This window comes from Mytilus californianus, unplaced genomic scaffold (genome assembly GCF_021869535.1).
Source record: "Mytilus californianus isolate M0D057914Y unplaced genomic scaffold, xbMytCali1.0.p SCAF_6, whole genome shotgun sequence".
In the NCBI taxonomy this organism is placed as follows: domain Eukaryota; kingdom Metazoa; phylum Mollusca; class Bivalvia; order Mytilida; family Mytilidae; genus Mytilus; species Mytilus californianus.
In genome coordinates this window covers 86,936,894-86,955,959 of record NW_026262712.1, presented here as the reverse complement: position 1 = coordinate 86,955,959, position 19,066 = coordinate 86,936,894, and the positions used below count along the sequence as shown (strand labels likewise).

General features: G+C 32.6%; 1 protein-coding gene across 1 annotated transcript; it reads right to left on the bottom strand.

Moving 5' to 3' along the window:
• Nucleotides 1-1,319: 1,319 nt before the first annotated feature.
• On the bottom strand, nucleotides 1,320-18,087 carry LOC127705952 (peroxisomal membrane protein PEX16-like). Its single transcript, XM_052210336.1, has 10 exons — nucleotides 17,945-18,087; nucleotides 14,179-14,291; nucleotides 13,526-13,659; nucleotides 11,512-11,629; nucleotides 10,805-10,901; nucleotides 10,038-10,193; nucleotides 7,270-7,342; nucleotides 6,432-6,551; nucleotides 5,813-5,877; nucleotides 1,320-4,458 (listed from the first exon to the last, which is right to left on the bottom strand). Exons 1-10 carry the CDS (start codon nucleotides 18,069-18,071, stop codon nucleotides 4,397-4,399), a joined length of 1,065 nt encoding a protein of 354 aa, XP_052066296.1. The 5' UTR covers nucleotides 18,072-18,087; the 3' UTR covers nucleotides 1,320-4,396.
• Nucleotides 18,088-19,066: the final 979 nt, after the last annotated feature.

The window sequence follows — 19,066 nt, the reverse complement described above, 5'->3', positions numbered from 1 at the left end:
GTCATAGAAACACATAATTATTTTCATGATATGTCTTCAACTTAGAATTTTGCACCATCTCCAAATCCGGAGTGATCACATAGATCCAGCATGGTTGAATCAAAAACAGACCAAACACAAACACTTAACATTGACCAATGAACCAAGAAAATGAGGTCAAGGTCAGTTGAAACCTGCCAGTCTGAAATGTACACATAACAATCATTTCATACACCAAATATAGCTGACCTATACTGCTTGTTGTATCTGAGAAACAGACCTTATGATGTTACTTTAACCTTGATCAATGAAAAATGAAATAAAGTCAAGGCCAAGTGAACCCTGTCTGACAAACATGTAGAAGTATCAAACTTAAGGAACCCATATACCAAATACAGTTATCAAACTTATCATATTACTTATAATAAGCAAGAAAAAAACATGAAAAAAGAACCTACTTTTTTTTTTGAGCAGTCACTGAACCATGGAAATGAGGTCAAGGACAATGGACATGTGACAGACAGAAACTTCATGACATAAGGTATCTGCATACAAGTTATGAAGCATCCAGGTCTTCTACTTTCTGAAATAAAAAACTGTATACAACTCCTGCCACCTGATTATAATCCAAATGTCTATCATTCTGTGACTTTAGCCGCCGGCTAGACAAAAATTATTACAGATTTGTCATCACTTTCATTAATCTCAAATAGACTAAAGGAAAAACCCACAAAAACCGCCAAAACCAAAAAGTTTCCTTTCTATGGACAGGCAAACCATCATATAGTGGACTTTAAACAATTTTATTGAGATCTAAACCTCTCCACTTTTATGGCAGAAAAAAAGGTAAAAAATAAAGAATTGAAAATTAATGGGTGCTACAATATAAAGAAAAGAGAATAATGGGCATAAAAAAACAAAAATAGAGAAAAATGGCAATAAATAAACAATGCAGAATTGAAGACATTCTTTAGGGGAGAAATATGGAATAACAAAGTACAGATAAAAAGGCAAAATCAGTCTAGAAAACCACTTAATTCAATAAAATTGGTTTTAACTGAGGAAAAAAGATAATAATTATTTTCATGAATTATGTTAAAATAGCAAATAAACATTAGTTGTCCCTTTCAGCAGAGGGCAAGCTAGATATTGGATAAGTTTTGCAGGTAATATCAGGAAAGTATAGCTATTTTGGAAGCCATGAATTTCATAGAAGTCCTTTACTTTTTTGTCTTTGGGTTGCTGTCTCATTGATTTATACCACACATCTCCTTTTATTCATACTAAAAACTCTCAAGTCATACATATTGGATGTAAAATCAGGCAATGAGCAGTCAGTACACATTACTATATCTTTATTGTATACAATACACAAAAGTAATGTATTTACACAATTTTATTAGTCAAGTATTTAATCATTGTAATTTGCATATTCTGCATAACAATCAAGTTTCATAGATTTTTAAAACAATTTGATCATACAATTTTATAAATTAATAATTATAACCTGTAAACTATAATATGTACAGTAAGCTTGGTCTCTCAATTGACAGTCAAAGCCAGTGTAGTCCAAATATTGGGGGAGTTATCATATTAAGTATCAGAATGGTAATTCAAATAGGGTTTCAGTGAATATTACACAAACATAAAGAGGACAACTAAAGCTTTAAAAGGTGAGCAGACTAAAAAAATACAGCATTGAAGCACCGAACATTTAGTTATAACATATTTCTAAACTCAATAAAATGCTCCGCTGGGGCGCAGCTTGATACGACCGCAGAGGTCGAACCCTGAACAGTTGGGGCAAGTATGGACACAACATTCAAGCTTGATACAGCACTGAATTTGGATTGTGATTAAATATTTGACACAGCATAGGTTTCTGACACAGAATGAATGTGGTCTAAGAAATTAAATTTTTTTAATTTACCTATTCAAACCATATCATTATTATTTGCTTTTATATATAAATCAGAAATAACCAATTCAAAATGGAAAATTTTAAAGAAAAAAAAAATCCCTCCACTAAATTTTTTGAACCCCCTTATGATTCATCACCCCCAAACTCAATCCCAGCCTTCCCTTTGTGGTATGGTACCTTGCAGTACAATTTCAGAGAGATCCATACACTTGAACACAAGTTATTGTCTGGAAACTAGAAAAATGCTTGTTTTTAGGCCCCTTTTTGGCCCCAAATTCCTAAATGTTTAGGGCAATTACCCCCAAACTTAAACCCAGCTCTCCTTTTGTGATATGGAACCTTGTAGTACAATTTCATAAAGATCCATACACTTACACACAAGTTATTGTCCTGAAACTAGAAAAATGCTTGTTTTTTGCCCCTTTTTGGCCCCTAATTCCTAAAATTTTGAAGCAATTACCCCCAAAATCAATCCGAGCATTCCCTTTGTGGTATGGTACCTTGAAGTACAATTTCAGAGAGATCCATACACTTGAACACAAGTTATTGTCTGGAAACTAAAAAAATGCTTGTTTTTAGGCCCCTTTTTGGCCCCAAATTCCTAAACGTTAAGGGCAATTACCCCAAACTCAAACCCAGCTTTCCTTTTGTGATATGGAACCTTGTAGTACAATTTCATAAAGATCCATACACTTACACACAAGTTATTGTCCTGAAACTAGAAAAATGCTTGTTTTTTGCCCCTTTTTGGCCCCTAATTCCTAAAATTTTGAGGCAATTACCCCCAAAATCAATCCCAGCATTCCTTTTGTGGTATGGTACCTTGCAGTACAATTTCAGAGAGATCCATACACTTGAACACAAGTTATTGTCTGGAAACTAGAAAAATGCTATTTTTGGCCCCTTTTTGGCCCCTTATTCCTAAACGTTTAGGGCAATTACCCCCAAACTCAATTCCAGCTTTCCCTTTGTGATATGGAACCTTGTAGTTCAATTTAAAAAAAATCCATATGCTTACACACAAGTAATTATCATGAAACTAGAAAAATGCTTGTTTTTTGCCCCTTTTTTGGCCCCTAATTCCTAAAATTTTGCAGCAATTACCCCCAAAATCAATCCCAGCATTCCCTTTGTGAAATGGAACCTTGTGGTACAATTTCAGAGAGATCCATACACTAACACACAAGTTATGTCTGGAAGTTACAAAAATGCTTATTTTTGGCCCCTAATTCCTTAACTGTTGGTACCATAACCCCCAAAATCAATCCCAACCTTCCTTTTGTGGTATTGAACCTTATGGTAAAATTTCATGGAGATCCATTCACTTAAACTAAAGTTAGAGTGCGAAAACCAATGTGTCTTCGGACGACGACGCCGGACAGCGACGTCGACGACGCCATACCAATATACGACCAAAAAATTTTTAATTTTTGCGGTCGTATAAAAATTGATTGAATTTTATGAATTTTTAAATATATTCATTTATATAACAAAATAGATATAAGAAGATGTGGTATGAGTGCCAAATGAGACAACTCTCCATCCAAGTCAAAATTTATAAAAGTAAACCATTATAGGTCACAGTACGGTCTTCAACAAAATGACTATTTTGTGACAAATTGTGTTATTCTTAATGGCTGCTATTTCATGAACAGGTAGTTCTACTAATTGTTTTGTTCATTTAGTTTAATTTAAAAAGTATTATTCCATTCATTATTTGAGAGGGCAGCCAGTGAACCAGAAATGTGTCATGAGAGGGCAGCCAGTGAAACAGAATGTGTCATGAGAGGGCAGCCAGTGAACCAGAAATGTGTCTTGAGAGGGCAACCAGTGAACCAGAATTGTTTCATGAGAGTCTAGCCAGTGAACCAGAATTGGGACTTCTAATATGCCATGTTTCAGACATTATTTACAAATAACAAAAGGTTTATTATTATGTACAAATTTTCTATAGGATTTCGACTAGACTTTCATGCTGGTTTTCCTTTATGAGAAATCATTCAGTAACTTTTTATTTTAGACATGATAACTGTTAGCCTTTAAATTATCAGCCCAGCCTCCAAAATATTATGATGTACCTACATGCTCACATTTCAACAAAGATTTGGTCCACATTTGGATATGATCCTGCATAACCTATCCCACCTCCTCTACCAATCAATCATACCTCAAGATCACCTATGATAGCCTTATTGTTATCAGTAACCATACCCTGAAAGATGTAGCTTATTTGCTTATCTTTGCAGATAAAAGAAAATTAGGCATTTCTGATAACAATGTGTAACAGGTGCATTCATATATTTGATATAAATATCTTTCTTCCTTTTGTTTGTCTTTTAAAGCAAAGTCGAGCATGGAACAATTGGTCACTTGGTATAAAACTGGTGATCAAACATATATGTTGTAACTTTATGGTTTGAAATAAAATTCAACATGTGAAACATGTAAAAAAATACATTTATCAGTTTAATAAACAATTTAAAAATTTGTCAGTGATTATGTTGACCACAAGTAGAAATAGACTTTCTGCCAAGCAGGTAGGTACTGTGCCAATGGACCTATAACAAAAATAAAATATTTATATAGTAGAAATGTGTCATAAACAAAAACATTAATCAAGATTGAACATATTTATAATTAAACATTAACATTCTCACAGCTGAATGCTTTAATTCAAGTATCTTTGATCTTGGTTTCCATGTCCATTTGGACTTTCATCTATTGAAAAGTTTGTGTTTGTAAAAGATATTTGTCCTCTTGAATAAATGTACTTACAAATTTTCCTTGACTGGGCTCAGTGGTTGTTGTTTATTTTATTTTTTTTTTGTACATTAATCACAGAACATTGGTTTTCTGGTTTGAACTGTTTTACCTTTTGTCATGTTTGGGCCTTTAATAGCTTACTATACAGTATGGGTTTCGCTCATTGTTGATGATAACAGTACAGTAACCTATAGATGCTTATATCTATATCATTTGGTCTCTGGTGAATAGTTGTCTCATTGAAAATCATACATCTCCTCTTTTATATTCATGGCATTGCACTTGCACATTATTGAAAACTATATTGTGACCTCCAGATGTCTATTTTGATTTATGTTGTTGGGATGTTGTCTCATTTAATTTTACCACCACAAGTCCTTTTTCATACCACACTTATAACAAAAACTGTGCAATACTTTGAGTATTCCAAAGTACTATCAGGATTTTAAAGTGAAATACACTGGCGATTCAATTAGTTTTTAAGTCATTGGAATACAGTCGTAAAAATGTCTAAACTTGTACTGCAGACTTTGCTTCATGTTGGACATAACTTTGTTTTACATATTTGTACCCACATGTGACTATTATTTTTAAATGTTCATAAAACAAGGAATGCTATTTTGTCTGCAAATAGTCAACTTAAAGGTTGCACTTTGTAAATACAGCTGTTTCACAAACCACGCGTCTTTTGGGGAGAATTTTAATAATCATAGATTTTTTGTTTACCTACTGGTTCCCAGATATGATCTCTATGCTTCATCTCTTAGAGACACAACTTGGGACGGTTACCAGTATAAATACACATGGATAACAGCCAAATTGAATTCTGAGGAAGACCCAAAGTGAAATGATGGGTAGTACAGAATTTTAGTATAAGTTTAAACTTTTAGAAGTTCGAGGCATATAAATGTTGAAAATATGCCACACAGCCCTATGTTTTGACCTTTGAAGAAAATAGTTGCACATATTAACTTTCCATTCTATGATATAATTTTTTTACGAAACTTCATAGTAAAAGTGGCACAGTTTTAGCTGTAAAAGGTGTTCCTATGGGAAATTGCACTGTCTATATTTACAGAAGTGCACCCTTAAATTCTAAAATACAATGAAACCTCTTCTTTCTTCAAAAAAAATTCCATTAATACTTACGTAGAATTAACCCAGTTAATGGAACATGGTCAGATATAAACTGTAATGTGGACAAAATCTTTACTCTGAAATTCACAAGAAAATATTACTGACATTGACATAATAAAACATTACCACTGTGTCGTAAACCAGTAATACCCCACTCCTTTGGTGCGGGGGTATAATTATTCAATTCATTTATAAATTGGATAGTTGAGTACTGTTAATGCTTTGATATATACCGGTAGTCTTAATTTTTGTTATAATTATATTCATCAATTTGCTAAGTGCTAATATAATAAATAAATAAAAAATAATAAAGTCTAAAATGTTAGAATAGAAATTACCACTAAATACGTTTTTTATTTGGTGTACTCTTCCACAAAAATTATTATCTTGATAAATTCTAGGCCCATAAAAAAGGACTAAAAGCTTAGTTAAGTACAGAAGTTTGGCTAAATGGACATCTATTCAACAGATTGGTGCAACTGCTTAAGCCATACCTAACAAGTGCTTATTGGTCATGTTATTCTTAATTGAGCACTCATGAAAAAGTTCTTTTGTGTGATTGTCATCATTCTGACTGGTTTATATTAAAAAAAATGTTCTAACTTCCAATTCCATCATTATTTTTACTTACTTAGTATGTCTATCATACATAGGAGACTTCAATAAATATAATAACAACATGTATGTCCTTTTCTTTATCTCCTGTTTTTCTTCTTGGTTAAGGTCTTGAGGGTCACCAATCATACATAAACTGTAATGAAAAGTATTTACATAATATCTCTAAACAGTGAACTGAAAATTACAGGTATTTCAAACATAATGTAATTTAACAAAAGATTTAAACTTTGAAAAATTAGGGCATTTCTTTTTGAAGTAAAGGTTTTTGATTTCTATTGTCTATCTATAAGAACGATGTCATCTCTATTGGCTGGTTACCGAATCCCAGATTAATTTTGATACTTGATACATTATTGATAAAATATCCCTAATGAATAAGAAAAATACTTGTTATTTCACCTGTGAATGGTCAAAACAGATGGATCTATGGAGATTCGAAGATCTAGCAAATTTCATTTGAACAAAATTACCACAGATTAAATATACAGATCTACAATGTGTAAGGAAGGGGTTTAAGATTTAAATTTTTATTTTGAAAAAATGGACATATCAGGCATAATACAGTAAGCATCCATTTGTCTTTTGTACATTTTTAAATGCATACAAATAGGAGAGATTTCTATATTGGTGACTTATATAATGTTTGTAACAGTGTTCTCCTCAGTAATTTCAAACAGCACAATGGGATCGGAAATAGCACTCTTTCCCTAAAATTATAGCACTACATTCATAATACATTCTATTATAAAACCTATTCAGATAGTAACATGGTAAAAAATATAGCACAATGGTACCAAGGAACTATAAGGTCCTTAAAGAGAACACTGTATAATAGAATGCAATCATATTACCTTGAAACATCAGCAAATCCAGATAACAAGAAGGGCTTCCATGACTCTATCCCAAATAGACGCATGCTAAATACTACAGATATTTAAGGAAAAACTACACTGAACAACAATATTTTCCTGTAGCTTAAAGCAAGCGTTCATAATTGTAATCATGTAAAAGGCATCAACTCTGCTATCTTAATATCAATAGTAGGTACCAATAATCATGGCTGAAAAAAGTACAGGTAGGGCTAAAGGATGCAAATTCAATCAGAAGACTTTGGTTAAAAATATATGTCCTTCTTGTAGGTAAGAAGCTATTTAAAACATGCTGTAGATAGAACCAAGGATTATCACATGATATTCATCTAGAGTGTCACTTACAGTACAGACACATGTCTACTGCCCAAAAATGTAAGTTAAAGGTGCATTAGCTATGAGGTATACAAAAATTTAAATATTTTTTTTTTGTTCAATCATTTTATGAAAGTGAAATAGTGAAATAATAATTAGCTTTTAGCAGCCAGTTTAGTGTATTTTGTCAAAATAAGCTAAGAAACATTGCTGATGAATTATTCACCTGCAAGTGAATAATTCGACCTCATTGAATCTGTATTCATTTGACCTTCAATTTAACCCCTTAGCTAGAGATTGGTTACACATGTATTAGTCGTGTTCAGCCATTAAAAGGGAAAGAATATAAACATTGAAAGTGAAACAAAGGTGAACCATTTTGTTGACCTATTCGATCCACAAAAAATCATTCTGATACAGGTAAAAAAGATGATTAACTTGTTTTTTTAACCCATAACATGCAATCAATCAGACCTAGAAAAGTCCAATTGCACGAGGTCACTATCTATTTATATTTATGTTTATATCGGGTTATGAGACCATCGGCAGTCTTCAAGGTCATTTCGATGATTACTTAGATGCCGTTTAGACTAAAATAAACACGAAATACTGATATATATGTAGGACTCAAATCTATGGTGGGTTCCAAATCAATGGCAAATTCCTAATCTATGGTAAATATTGACGTCACAAATGCCACACAAATTACAAATCTATGGCAGTTTTTTGTTTTCTCCAAATCTATGGCAGATTTGGATATTATGTAATTTTCCGTCACAATTAAATAACGTCATGTGATGTCGAAGCCGCCGTTAACAATGTCGGTTTTGTTATATAGAAGGAAAAGAAAAGGCCAGTTTTCAAGGACCCTAATCCATAAATTAAATTATATTTCAGAACAGAATTCTAGTTTACTTTATCGGAAATCCCTGTAAATGAGATGTAATCATCGGATTCGGCCGAAATAAGAATACTAGCGAACAAACCCAGTCATTCGTAGCAGCAAAATGGCTGGTGCAGGCAATTTCACACAAATGAATATGTTTTTGGTGTTTGCTTCAATGTTTATGTTTCGTGTTTGTTTCCGCTCCTTGTTTTCTTGTTCTTGTGTTTCTGGTGTTGCCCTCACCCTTAATTGCATGAGTTTTACTGTGTATTTTGGTTTGCTTTTTGTTTTTCTTTCATAATTTTTCTTTGTGATAAGCTGTTTTCTTGTTATTTTTTTTATCCCTATGGTCTCTAATTTTCTTTTACATGTAACATAACCAATAGTATTTTTTCGGCTATATAACGGTGACTACCTGTACTTTTGTTTCAAATAAGCTTTATTGAGATTTGGAAGCTTAAAAAAAAATCTGTGATAGATTTCTAATAACTATTTACATTATTTTCAGCTATATTTAAGTCGAATAACTGAACTGTTGGAGAAATAAGCATTTGTTTAAGAAAGCCATGTGTTTGAGGCAAGTTATTGTTCGTTACAGGACTTTGACTTAAATCATCATCAGTTAAAAAAGATTTATTAACGCTCAAATAAATTTTAGGTAAAAAGTGAAACTGCGTTTTGGGTTGTCAAGGGACTTGGTTAAATGAAGGGTCAAACAGATACCATGCAAAGAGTAGGAAATGCTTATTCTTCCGGGCACATCATTTCACCCCAAAAGTCTGTGTTCACTTCACAAATGGTTATGGATATGCTTCCTAGTCGTACTCCTAATCCGTTTTTCTTATACTGCCGTTAAATAAAAAACAGCCTTTTCGCTACCTTTGAACATTTCGACTTGTTTAAGGCAACTTTGAAATGATTGGTCAGATATGTACTGACTGGTCCACCATTTGTAGAAAATTATGTTATAGATTTGAAAACTAGAAATCCGCCATAGATTATGAAACTAAAATAATGCCATAGATTAGGAAACTGAAAAATTGCCATAGATTAGGATTCTAAATAATCTGCCATAGATTGGGATGGCATGATGTCATATTTACCATAGATTAGGAATCTGCCATAGATCTGGAACCAACCATAGATTTGAGTCCTACATATATAATCGAGTCCATGCATTGTTAATTGTTTATTTCGACTTATTGTAATTAAGATATATGTTTTAGTATGTTATAAATCAAATATGAGAATTTGAGTCAAATCCGTGAACATGAATTTGACAGCTAATGTCCCTTTAAACTCTATACTTGCAATAATAATAAAAAAAATCTTATGGCAGGCCATATAGGAGAAAAGAAAAGTATTAAGGATAATTCTTAATCTTTAACAACGGATATCAACATGTAAGGGGGTCTCCTTCAAAGTTGGGAGGGTTATACTACAGGCTAAATAGCAGTGGAAACTTGTTAGGATTCATTTTCTAAAATGTAAATCTGTTTTTACGATTATAAAACATTGTGAAGGCAATCAATGCAGTGACAAAGGATACAGTGTAACAATGGTTTGATTATATAAAAAGTTTCTGCATATAGTCTCTGCTTTGACAATGACGTTGGTGAAATTCCGTACGGTAATTTTTTGTTTTTGGAATAACTGGATTTTTCTTCTGAAGGTAACTTCCAAGTTCTGAAGTTGATTGGAGGAGCTGAAAAGAAAAAAGGAAGTTAGGTACAAAGAGATCATAACTAAAATTCACATTAATAGACAGAGTAACATTATTTAAGTATTGACAATTATCTAGGTTTCAACAATTCTTCCATTTAATAACTTTTCAATCTTTATCCCAACTGCATTAACCAATTTATTAATTGTCCTTCTTTGGATAGCAAATGGAGACATTGAAATGCCTATGGTTTTTTGTGGGTGTCTTATGTAATTTCTGCCTCCCCCATTTTCTATCATCTATATAATTTAGAGTATGGTCATGATAATTAAGTTGATGCAAAAATAAGAACAGAAAAAAAGGGTAGAAAACACTGATATATTTAGTATCTAATATGTAACTATTTGTTGTCTATTGTTTTATTTGCTCGATGCCCATTTATCACTGTTCAATCACCTGCTTCACTTAGTGTCAGGCATGTTTCACTCCAATCTTAATTGACTAGGATTGTCAGTTTTCCTATTGAAGGTTCTCAACAGGCACTCTGGCTTCCTTCAGCAATAAAAACTGACCGCCACGAAATAGCACAATAATGTGAAAGTGGCATTATACACAAATCAATCAATCAATCGATAGTACAATCTTCAACTTACATGTAGAAAGACGTCTCATTACTTTGCCGGAACTTTTCAGTGTAAAAGTAGGACTTTCATTTTCACCATCTAAATTTTCTTCCAAATCAAGCAGTTCCTAAAAAATATGACAAAATGTATAAAACAATGCATATACAAATCTAGGGCAGATAAATCACCCCTGGTTTAACTGTCCCGGTCAATATTTTCAAGTGTAAAAAGCTGGTCGATTGAATTTTAAAGGTGAATAATCTTAGAATATTTCTGACTTTGTCTAACAAATGGCAATGGCTATATCATAAAACCAATTGCTACCAATAGGCATTCTTGCAAAGTTTTAGAGAGCAGTTAAGCTTGAATGTAAGTGATAATAATCTTGGAGATCACATCTTATGGGAATAATGTCAACCACAGTTAATGTCTTGTCATATCGACAATACCAGATGGTATTTTCCAAAAAAAACCAAAAAAACTTGAAAATCTCAGGAAATCTTTTCATGATGAAAATCTTATCAGCTAATTAGGTACCAATATGGGCTCCTAATATATTGAAATATTCTTAATTATGCTGAAATACCTATGCAAGATACCTATTGCTGATGAAGTCTTCCTGTAAAAATTTCACAACATGGTTGTGTTTATGTTGAATTTGGAATGTAATGCATCTGCTCTTGTATTTAGCTGTGTGTTAATTAAGGTATTTCCATAAATCTGTTATTAATTTTTACCTTTGAAACACTTCTCTTTAGCTTGGGTAAAAGTTGGTCCCTATCAAGTGGAGGCTGAGGAGGATTAGTCTGAAACCCTCCTTTATGTTTCCAAAGCAGCATCATCCTTATAACTGTCCTAAGATTGAATTTCAAAATTCATTTTTACAAAGTTAAAATAAAAGAATAAATAAGAATTTGAAAATCCAAAGTAATTTAAATCTACCAAATAAAATCCTTTAGGTGTTCACACATCTTTAGGACATCAGTATTTACATTGTTGAATTTTGTTGTAAACATTGGCATTAGGGCTTTAAATTTCTTACATTTAGTGCAAAAAATCAAAACTGCCAAATAAGTCTAATTAATATTAAAGATGTATCAGCCAGAGCTTTACCCAACTCAAAGTGACATCACAAACTTATGTTTCCAGATTTAAGCAACTGGTTCATTTATCAATTACAGTCGAACCTCGTTGTGTCGAAGTCGAAGGGACCAGACCAAAGTATTCGACTCATCCGAGGTCGAGTGTGCCGTCATACATTTAGAATGCATAAAATACAGTATGAGATTTGCGTAAACTAGATACTTTGAACAGTGTGCCTTTTTTTTTTCGATATGACACTTTATGATTGTGTATTCAATCTCCATTTTTGGTCCTTCATAATTATTAAACATACAAGTACAGATACAAATCATGCACAAATAAAATCAATATTTACAATGGTCAATCACTATAAATTATGAAATCACTCGCAGAACGAAATAAGGTCTTGAACGATCAACAAAGGTGTTAATTACCGGCAACCATAAACATATCATTTTAACTGTTATACAAACAAGTATGTTTATTCAGCTTTAATCTCTTGTGAAAAATGATTAGGTTACATAAGAAATACATCCGATTTGAATTTTTATCATTAGGTCTGCATTTTTCAAAAAATCTTACTTTCGAACTTCGAGACATCGGGGTCAATTTACAATAATTTTATATCGACAGGACTATAAAATTTACTCGACTTAACCGAGTATTCGAATCAAACGAGTTCGACTCATTATAGGTAATTATGCATTGATCAAACGGGAATTTTACCGGGACCTAGAAATTACTTCGACACATCCGAGTTTTCGACACAACCGAGTTCGACACACCGAGGTTCGACTGTAACATTATTTTGGGGGCCTCGGTGGCCGAGTGGTCTAAGTAGTTAATACTGTAATCACTAGCCAGTCAACACTGAGGTTGTGAGTTCGAACCCCGCTCGTGCGGTTGCACTCGACTGCAATCTTAATTGACTAGGATTGTCAGTTTTCCTATCAAAGGTAGGTGGTTTTATCCCGGCACTCCAGCTACCTCCACCAATAAAAACTGGCCGCCACGAAATAGCCCAAAAGCGGTGCTTAAAAGTGGCGTTAAAACACCAAAAATCAAAATCAAATCAAATCAACATTATTTTGAAAGGCTGGAATAAGTTTACTATTTTTGCATGTTAAGGGGCCAACTAATGGCTCTTATCATACTTCCTATTTTCTGAAATCAATATTAAGTTATTTATTTTTGTCCTAAACTGCCAGGGAAGGGGATTTAAGGCATAGGCATAAAGGTACGCAATATTTTTCAGAATGACATTTCTAAAATTGCACTCAAAGGTCAAAGAGCAATTACGATTAATATCAATGATGTCAGTTTTTATTTCAATGTTTCACATACAACAAGGTCCACTGGAATCCAAATGAAAAATAAAGTTCATTGAATAAATTTAAAATTATTTGTCAAGACAGATGTCTTTGAGTTGGGATAAGTTTTAAAAATATGCACATTTGTATTGAAGAAGAAAAGCTTTCTTTAAGTTGTATAATTTTTGTCTTCAATGAAAATGCTTTACTGCTTCATACTAATTAGCTCATTCCAAAATTTTCTGCTCTTTTTTCACCCACATACACAACTTTTTTTGATGGACACAAATTAAATTTGGTCATTCTATATATACATCTATATAAAGCAGATAAATCTGTAGAGAAACTGCATGTTTACTTTGTGAGCTGTACAACTAATATAATGAACCATCTTCCTGTTTCTCCCCATGCTCTCTGTGCTGCCATTTCTAGAAAAACTTCTGCATACTGCAAAACTGTTAGAAATCTCTTCCATCTTTCTACTGGGACAGACTGTAAATACAAAGACCATAAAACAGTACATTTAATAGTCCAGTGTTAACAAAAGTCAGTCATCTACCTTGCATAAACATCAAAGAAGTAAACAGATGACACAGTTCATATCAGATACATACATCTGTACATCCAATATATGTCCAAGATATTTCTGATCATGTTTTTTTTGAAACTAGGATGCTATTCACCATTTCTCAGTATTCATCCATGACAACCAATCATAAGTTGCTTTATAAAAAAATTGAAGTATTATTTAGTTACAAAGTGACTAAGAGATAAAAACCAGGATTAAAAAAAGATGTCTGGCCAGCTCAATTTTTATTTTGGAAGCACTGAGTGGACAGCCGGTTTTGCTCTTACTGGTTTGTATGACTTTTAATGGCTTTTGAAGATATAAGTGTATTACTTTGACATCACGGATATTTACTGAGTTGCTTTTTCAAATTCAGTATTACTATTAGCTACAACTTTAACCATTAATAAATTATGTTGAATCACAATTTAACAGAGACTTACTATGTTTTTTAAAACTTTGGCTGTCTGTCTAAAGATTGTATCATTTAGTAGAATCAGCAAATTAGATGCCAAGTAGACAAGTTCTGACAAAACCTGGGAATCTTCAAATCTACCTGAAAGACAAAATTTGTTAATTGGTTAAAAAGGTATAAAAGAAATCATAAAAGAATGATTTTAACCTCTGGATGATTATTTCTGATTTTTTATTGTTCTATCTAGTTCATTCATACACAGACATATCCATATATACATGCATTAATTATATATAAAGTCCTCGAATATAAAGGTCACCCTGTTGCAACATTTCAGATTTGGACCATCAAATTTGATTTCAGTTCCTGTTCCAGTATTTTTCATGTTGATCAAATCACCTTTCTACTATTTCTTTCAGAAACCTGTACATAAAATCAATGATCTTTGTGCAAAAACGTTTTCCCTGGATCCAGGATTAGCCCATGAAAGTAACAAATAAGAATAGGTTTTTGTTTATCATAAAAAAAAAAGTAACCAATAAGAGGCCTTGGTGCTGATAACTCAAAAAAAAAGTGAACATTTGTTGGGGTTAAAACTATTATTATTCCAATTTTAGAAAGTATCTTTAAGGGGGGATTAAAAAGACATTGGTATATTGGGGTGAGGAGGGGCATGGGGGTTGGAGGGAGGTAGTAAAATATATGCTTTAGTTTTCTATTTGGACCAGTCAAATTCTATTTGGGCTTCCAAAATTCAATTTTCTGACATCAATGTTGGTCCAATTTTTTTCATTTGAACCAAAAGAGTTAAAAAAATAACTTTATATAAATGTCCTTTCCTATTTAATCAGTCATTATAAAAATAAAGACATGTGAAATGATTTATAGTTCTCAATTTGCTTGCTAACGAATTTTGCTGTTTATTGATTCACTCTATCCCTTATTATAATTACTGTTTTCAAGATACATAGTTATATCCAAATAACAAAACCATCAAAGATATCAATAAAGGGCAATAGCTCAAATTAGAAATCCTCTGACAATTTTGAATAGTCAAGGGTATGACTTAAACAAGTGATTTTATTATCACTTTTTTTTACTGATTAGTAAATTTCAGTAATCACCTTAAGCAGTTAAGCATGTTAAGTAGTAAGTGATTTTGATGTTTGCTTTGATCTTTAAATACAGATTTCAGGAATGTTCCACTCAATATCAAATTTAAGATCCCTTTCTATTATATATCAACTTCATGAGTGCAGAGGCCAGTAACTTGTACAGTATACATGGTATATATGGAACTTGCAAACAAGTAAGAAAATCATCTTTCTGAAAATGAAATTAAGTATTATTATCATAATCTACTATACATGCTATACAAAACCACATAAAATATTGTTTCGTGTTTTGAGCTTGTTTTGCATTGTTTTTCTGGTTATCTAGGTAACAACTTTTACCCAATATTTTGATTTCATTTTAATGGGGATTCTAATAGATGACTTTCAAGTACATGCACTTTCCTGTAAATTTCCTACGTCACTTAGCATGCTTAGTATTCTTATGTTATTACGTCACAGTAAGAGCCGATTATTCAATGACATCATTACGCCAATTGACCTCAGGTCAACCAGTGTAACTCATTCATAAATAAATGTGGATAGTGTCCACATGTGGACACAGATGATGCCCCCACTTGCATAGCATATAGTTATAAAGGGACATAACTGAAGAATGGTAAAAGTAACGCTACCCAAATTTGAACTTGATCTGAGTTTTGTGGTAATAAGCATTGTGTGTAAGTCTTATAACATTTGGTTGAAGCTAACTTAAGTAGAGAACAGAGACTAAAAATTCAGCAATTTTTCTATTTGTAAACACGCATAACTCTAGAACGGTTGTGTATAAGTTTTATAACATTTGGTTGAGACAAACTAAAGTTAGAGAACGGAAACAAAAAATTCAGCAATTTTTATGTTTATAAAGGGACATAACTCAAGAATGGTAAAAGTGTTCTCACCAAATTTTGTACTTAATCTGTATTATGTAGTAATAAGCATTGTGTATAAGTTTCATAACATTTGGTTGAGGCAAACTAAAGTTAGAAAACGGAAACACAAAATTTGTACTTGATCTTAGTTTTGTGGTAATGAATATTGTGTATAGGTTTCATAATGTTTGGTTGGGGCAAACTTAAGTTACAGAATGGAAACTAAAAATTTTGCAATCTATCGATTTATAAAGGGCATAACTCAATAATGGTTAAAGTGACACTACCCAAATTCAACTTGATCTGTGTTTTATCAGTGAAAGTCAAAATTAAACATTGCATTGTATAAAGCATTAATTGTAGTTGATTCAACCATAATCTTTGACAAAGAAAGATAACTCCAATTTTAAAAATTACTTGATATTTAGAAGAAAAAAAATATTTTGCAATTTTTCCATGTATAAAGGGACATAACTCTAGAACGATTAAAGCGACACCACCAAAATTCAAACTTGATCTGTGTTTTGTGGTAATAAGCATTGTGTATAAGTTTCATAACATTTGGTAGAGGCAAACTTAAGTTAGAGAATGGAAACTAAACATTTTGCAATTTTTACATCTATAAACATGATAAAGGAGCATAACTCTAGAACGGTTAAAGTGACACCACCAAAATTCAAACTTGATCTGTGTTTTGTGGTAATAAGCATTGTGTATAAGTTTCATAACATTTGGTTGAGGCAAACTTAAGTTAGAGAACGGAAACTAAACATTTTGCAATTTTTCCATTTATAAAGGGGCATAACTCTAGAACGGTTAAAGTGACGCCATCAAAATTATCACTTGATCTGTGTTTTGTGGTAATAAGCATTGTGTATAAGTTTCATAACATTTGGTTGAGGCAAACTCAAGTTAGAGAACGGAAACAAATTTTGGGACGTACGTACAGACGGACAAGGGTAAAACTTAATGCCCCCACCGCTATGGCGGGGGCATAAAAAAATCTCAAGATTAATGTATGTACTCCAGTCAACCAATGGGTATTTTTTCTTCTTCTTTTTCCGAATACTGGAGTAAGACTCCTAGGTAGGTGTGTAATACTTCCCGGAACTTGTATGCTATGTACATATGGACTTAATTAAAATTACTATAAACAATTAAGTAAAATAGTCTATAGAATAACATAAATACATTATGTACAGTGGCTTTGGTGGTTTAATAAGTTGGTGTGGGTCCTTCAAATGTCAGAGTGGATATGCCATTTTTTGAAGGATTCCAGGTTGTCAGACATACCTATTGCTTCAGGTAGTGAATTCCAGTCGAATAAAAAGAGTATTTATAGAAGTCTTTATTAGTTGCAATTTGCCGAAATTTATGTTGCCCCCTAAAACGCGTCTATCAGATTTTGTCAATTGTTCCGAGTTTTCTTCAATACTTCAACAGACAGGATGATTTCATGGTATTAAATGAATGGGGTTGTAGATTGTTCGCTAATATACTTGAAATACAGTGGTTTGACAGCAAAGTTGGGAACCAAGAAATGTGACAAATGATAAAACTGAACCATGACCTTTGCCTTGGCTTGTATAAAAAAAAAAATAGCAGCATCAATCAGTAGGAGTATAGTTTCGGCCCTTTCAAGATGATACATATGTGTAAAATCAAGCAGGAAAAAATTTATTAATGCATGCCATGGTGTTGCCCATCAAAAAGGATTTTGTTGATGTGAAACTGAAAGTAGGATTATAATCTGAGTTATCCACCCCTTTTAAGATTTCTTGTAAAAATTCTTCATAAACAATTATTTCACCTGCTATAACATATGACACAACTTTGAATGTGGATTCTAGCTGACTGACGGTTTCAGGGTTTTCCCTCACAATCTTCTGATAGCGTTCCCAAACTTCTCTCACGAAATCTGATGCAGCTGAGGCCATGGTCAATACTGGGGCGTGTTTTTTTGTTCTTCGGTAGTGAGCCAGAAGAGGTCCATTTTTATTTTTTTGAATTAGGAAGATCTTCTGGCTCTCTTCCATCTCTTCTTTTTAAATAGGTGGTTTAGACGGCAGAGGCAAAAAACAAACATGGCGTCGTTAAGTCTAAATGACATTAATTAATTCGTGAATGAAGATATATTAGAATGTGAGCTGTGTTATAAACGTTTTTATGGTATGACAGCCATAGTAGGACATCTCTGTAGGACGATAAGCTGGCTGAATATAAGAACTACACGGACAATAACAGTTAAGGGTCAACTATTTGAAATCCCTAGGGAAGGGATTTTGATTCATTGGTGTTTTACGCTACTTTCAACACTCATGATTGGGCTCAGTAGTAGTCAGTTTAAATCAATAGATGAGGAATAAATGAAGAAGGAAAGAGGGCATTATTATTCATTTTAATTTTTCGCTAATCATGCCTATTTTTTAGCTCTTACCAGGAAACCATATTCATATACGAAATCCTCCTGTCCCCCATCCCAACAAATAAATAAATATCAAATGGTTTCTCTTATTAAACACAAGTTTAAATTGATCATGCTAATTTTTAACGACCAGTGACAAATATTTCATGCATGTTCAGGAAAACACGAGATAAAAAAAGGTCGGATAAATTATATAAAAACGAAGAGATGTGATATGATTGCTATTGAGGCAACTATCCTAATATGAAGTGGATGTAAGCAATATATAGACAACCTTAAGGCCTTCAACACTGACGAAACCCGATACTGTAAAGCCGTTTATAAAAGGCCATTAAAAGTGTGAAACAATTCAAACGATAAAACTAACGGCCTAATTATACAAAACAAAACAATTTACAAAATATCAAATATGAGTTGAGACATGAACCAACGACAACCACTAAACTACAGACTCCCGTGACTTTGGACAGGTTCATAAAGAATATGGCAGGGTTTATATAAAAACGA

Bases quoted from the DNA above. Each gene is read 5' to 3' on its own strand.
- LOC127705952 (XM_052210336.1), bottom strand. From the start codon at position 18,071: ATGGCCTCAGCTGCATCAGATTTCGTGAGAGAAGTTTGGGAACGCTAT. The intron at 7,343-10,037 runs GTATCCTTTGTC...AAATATCTGTAG, and splicing joins AATCAAACCATTGTTACACT to TATTTAGCATGCGTCTATTT. The intron at 6,552-7,269 runs GTAATATGATTG...TTTTCATTACAG, and splicing joins GGATTTGCTGATGTTTCAAG to TTTATGTATGATTGGTGACC.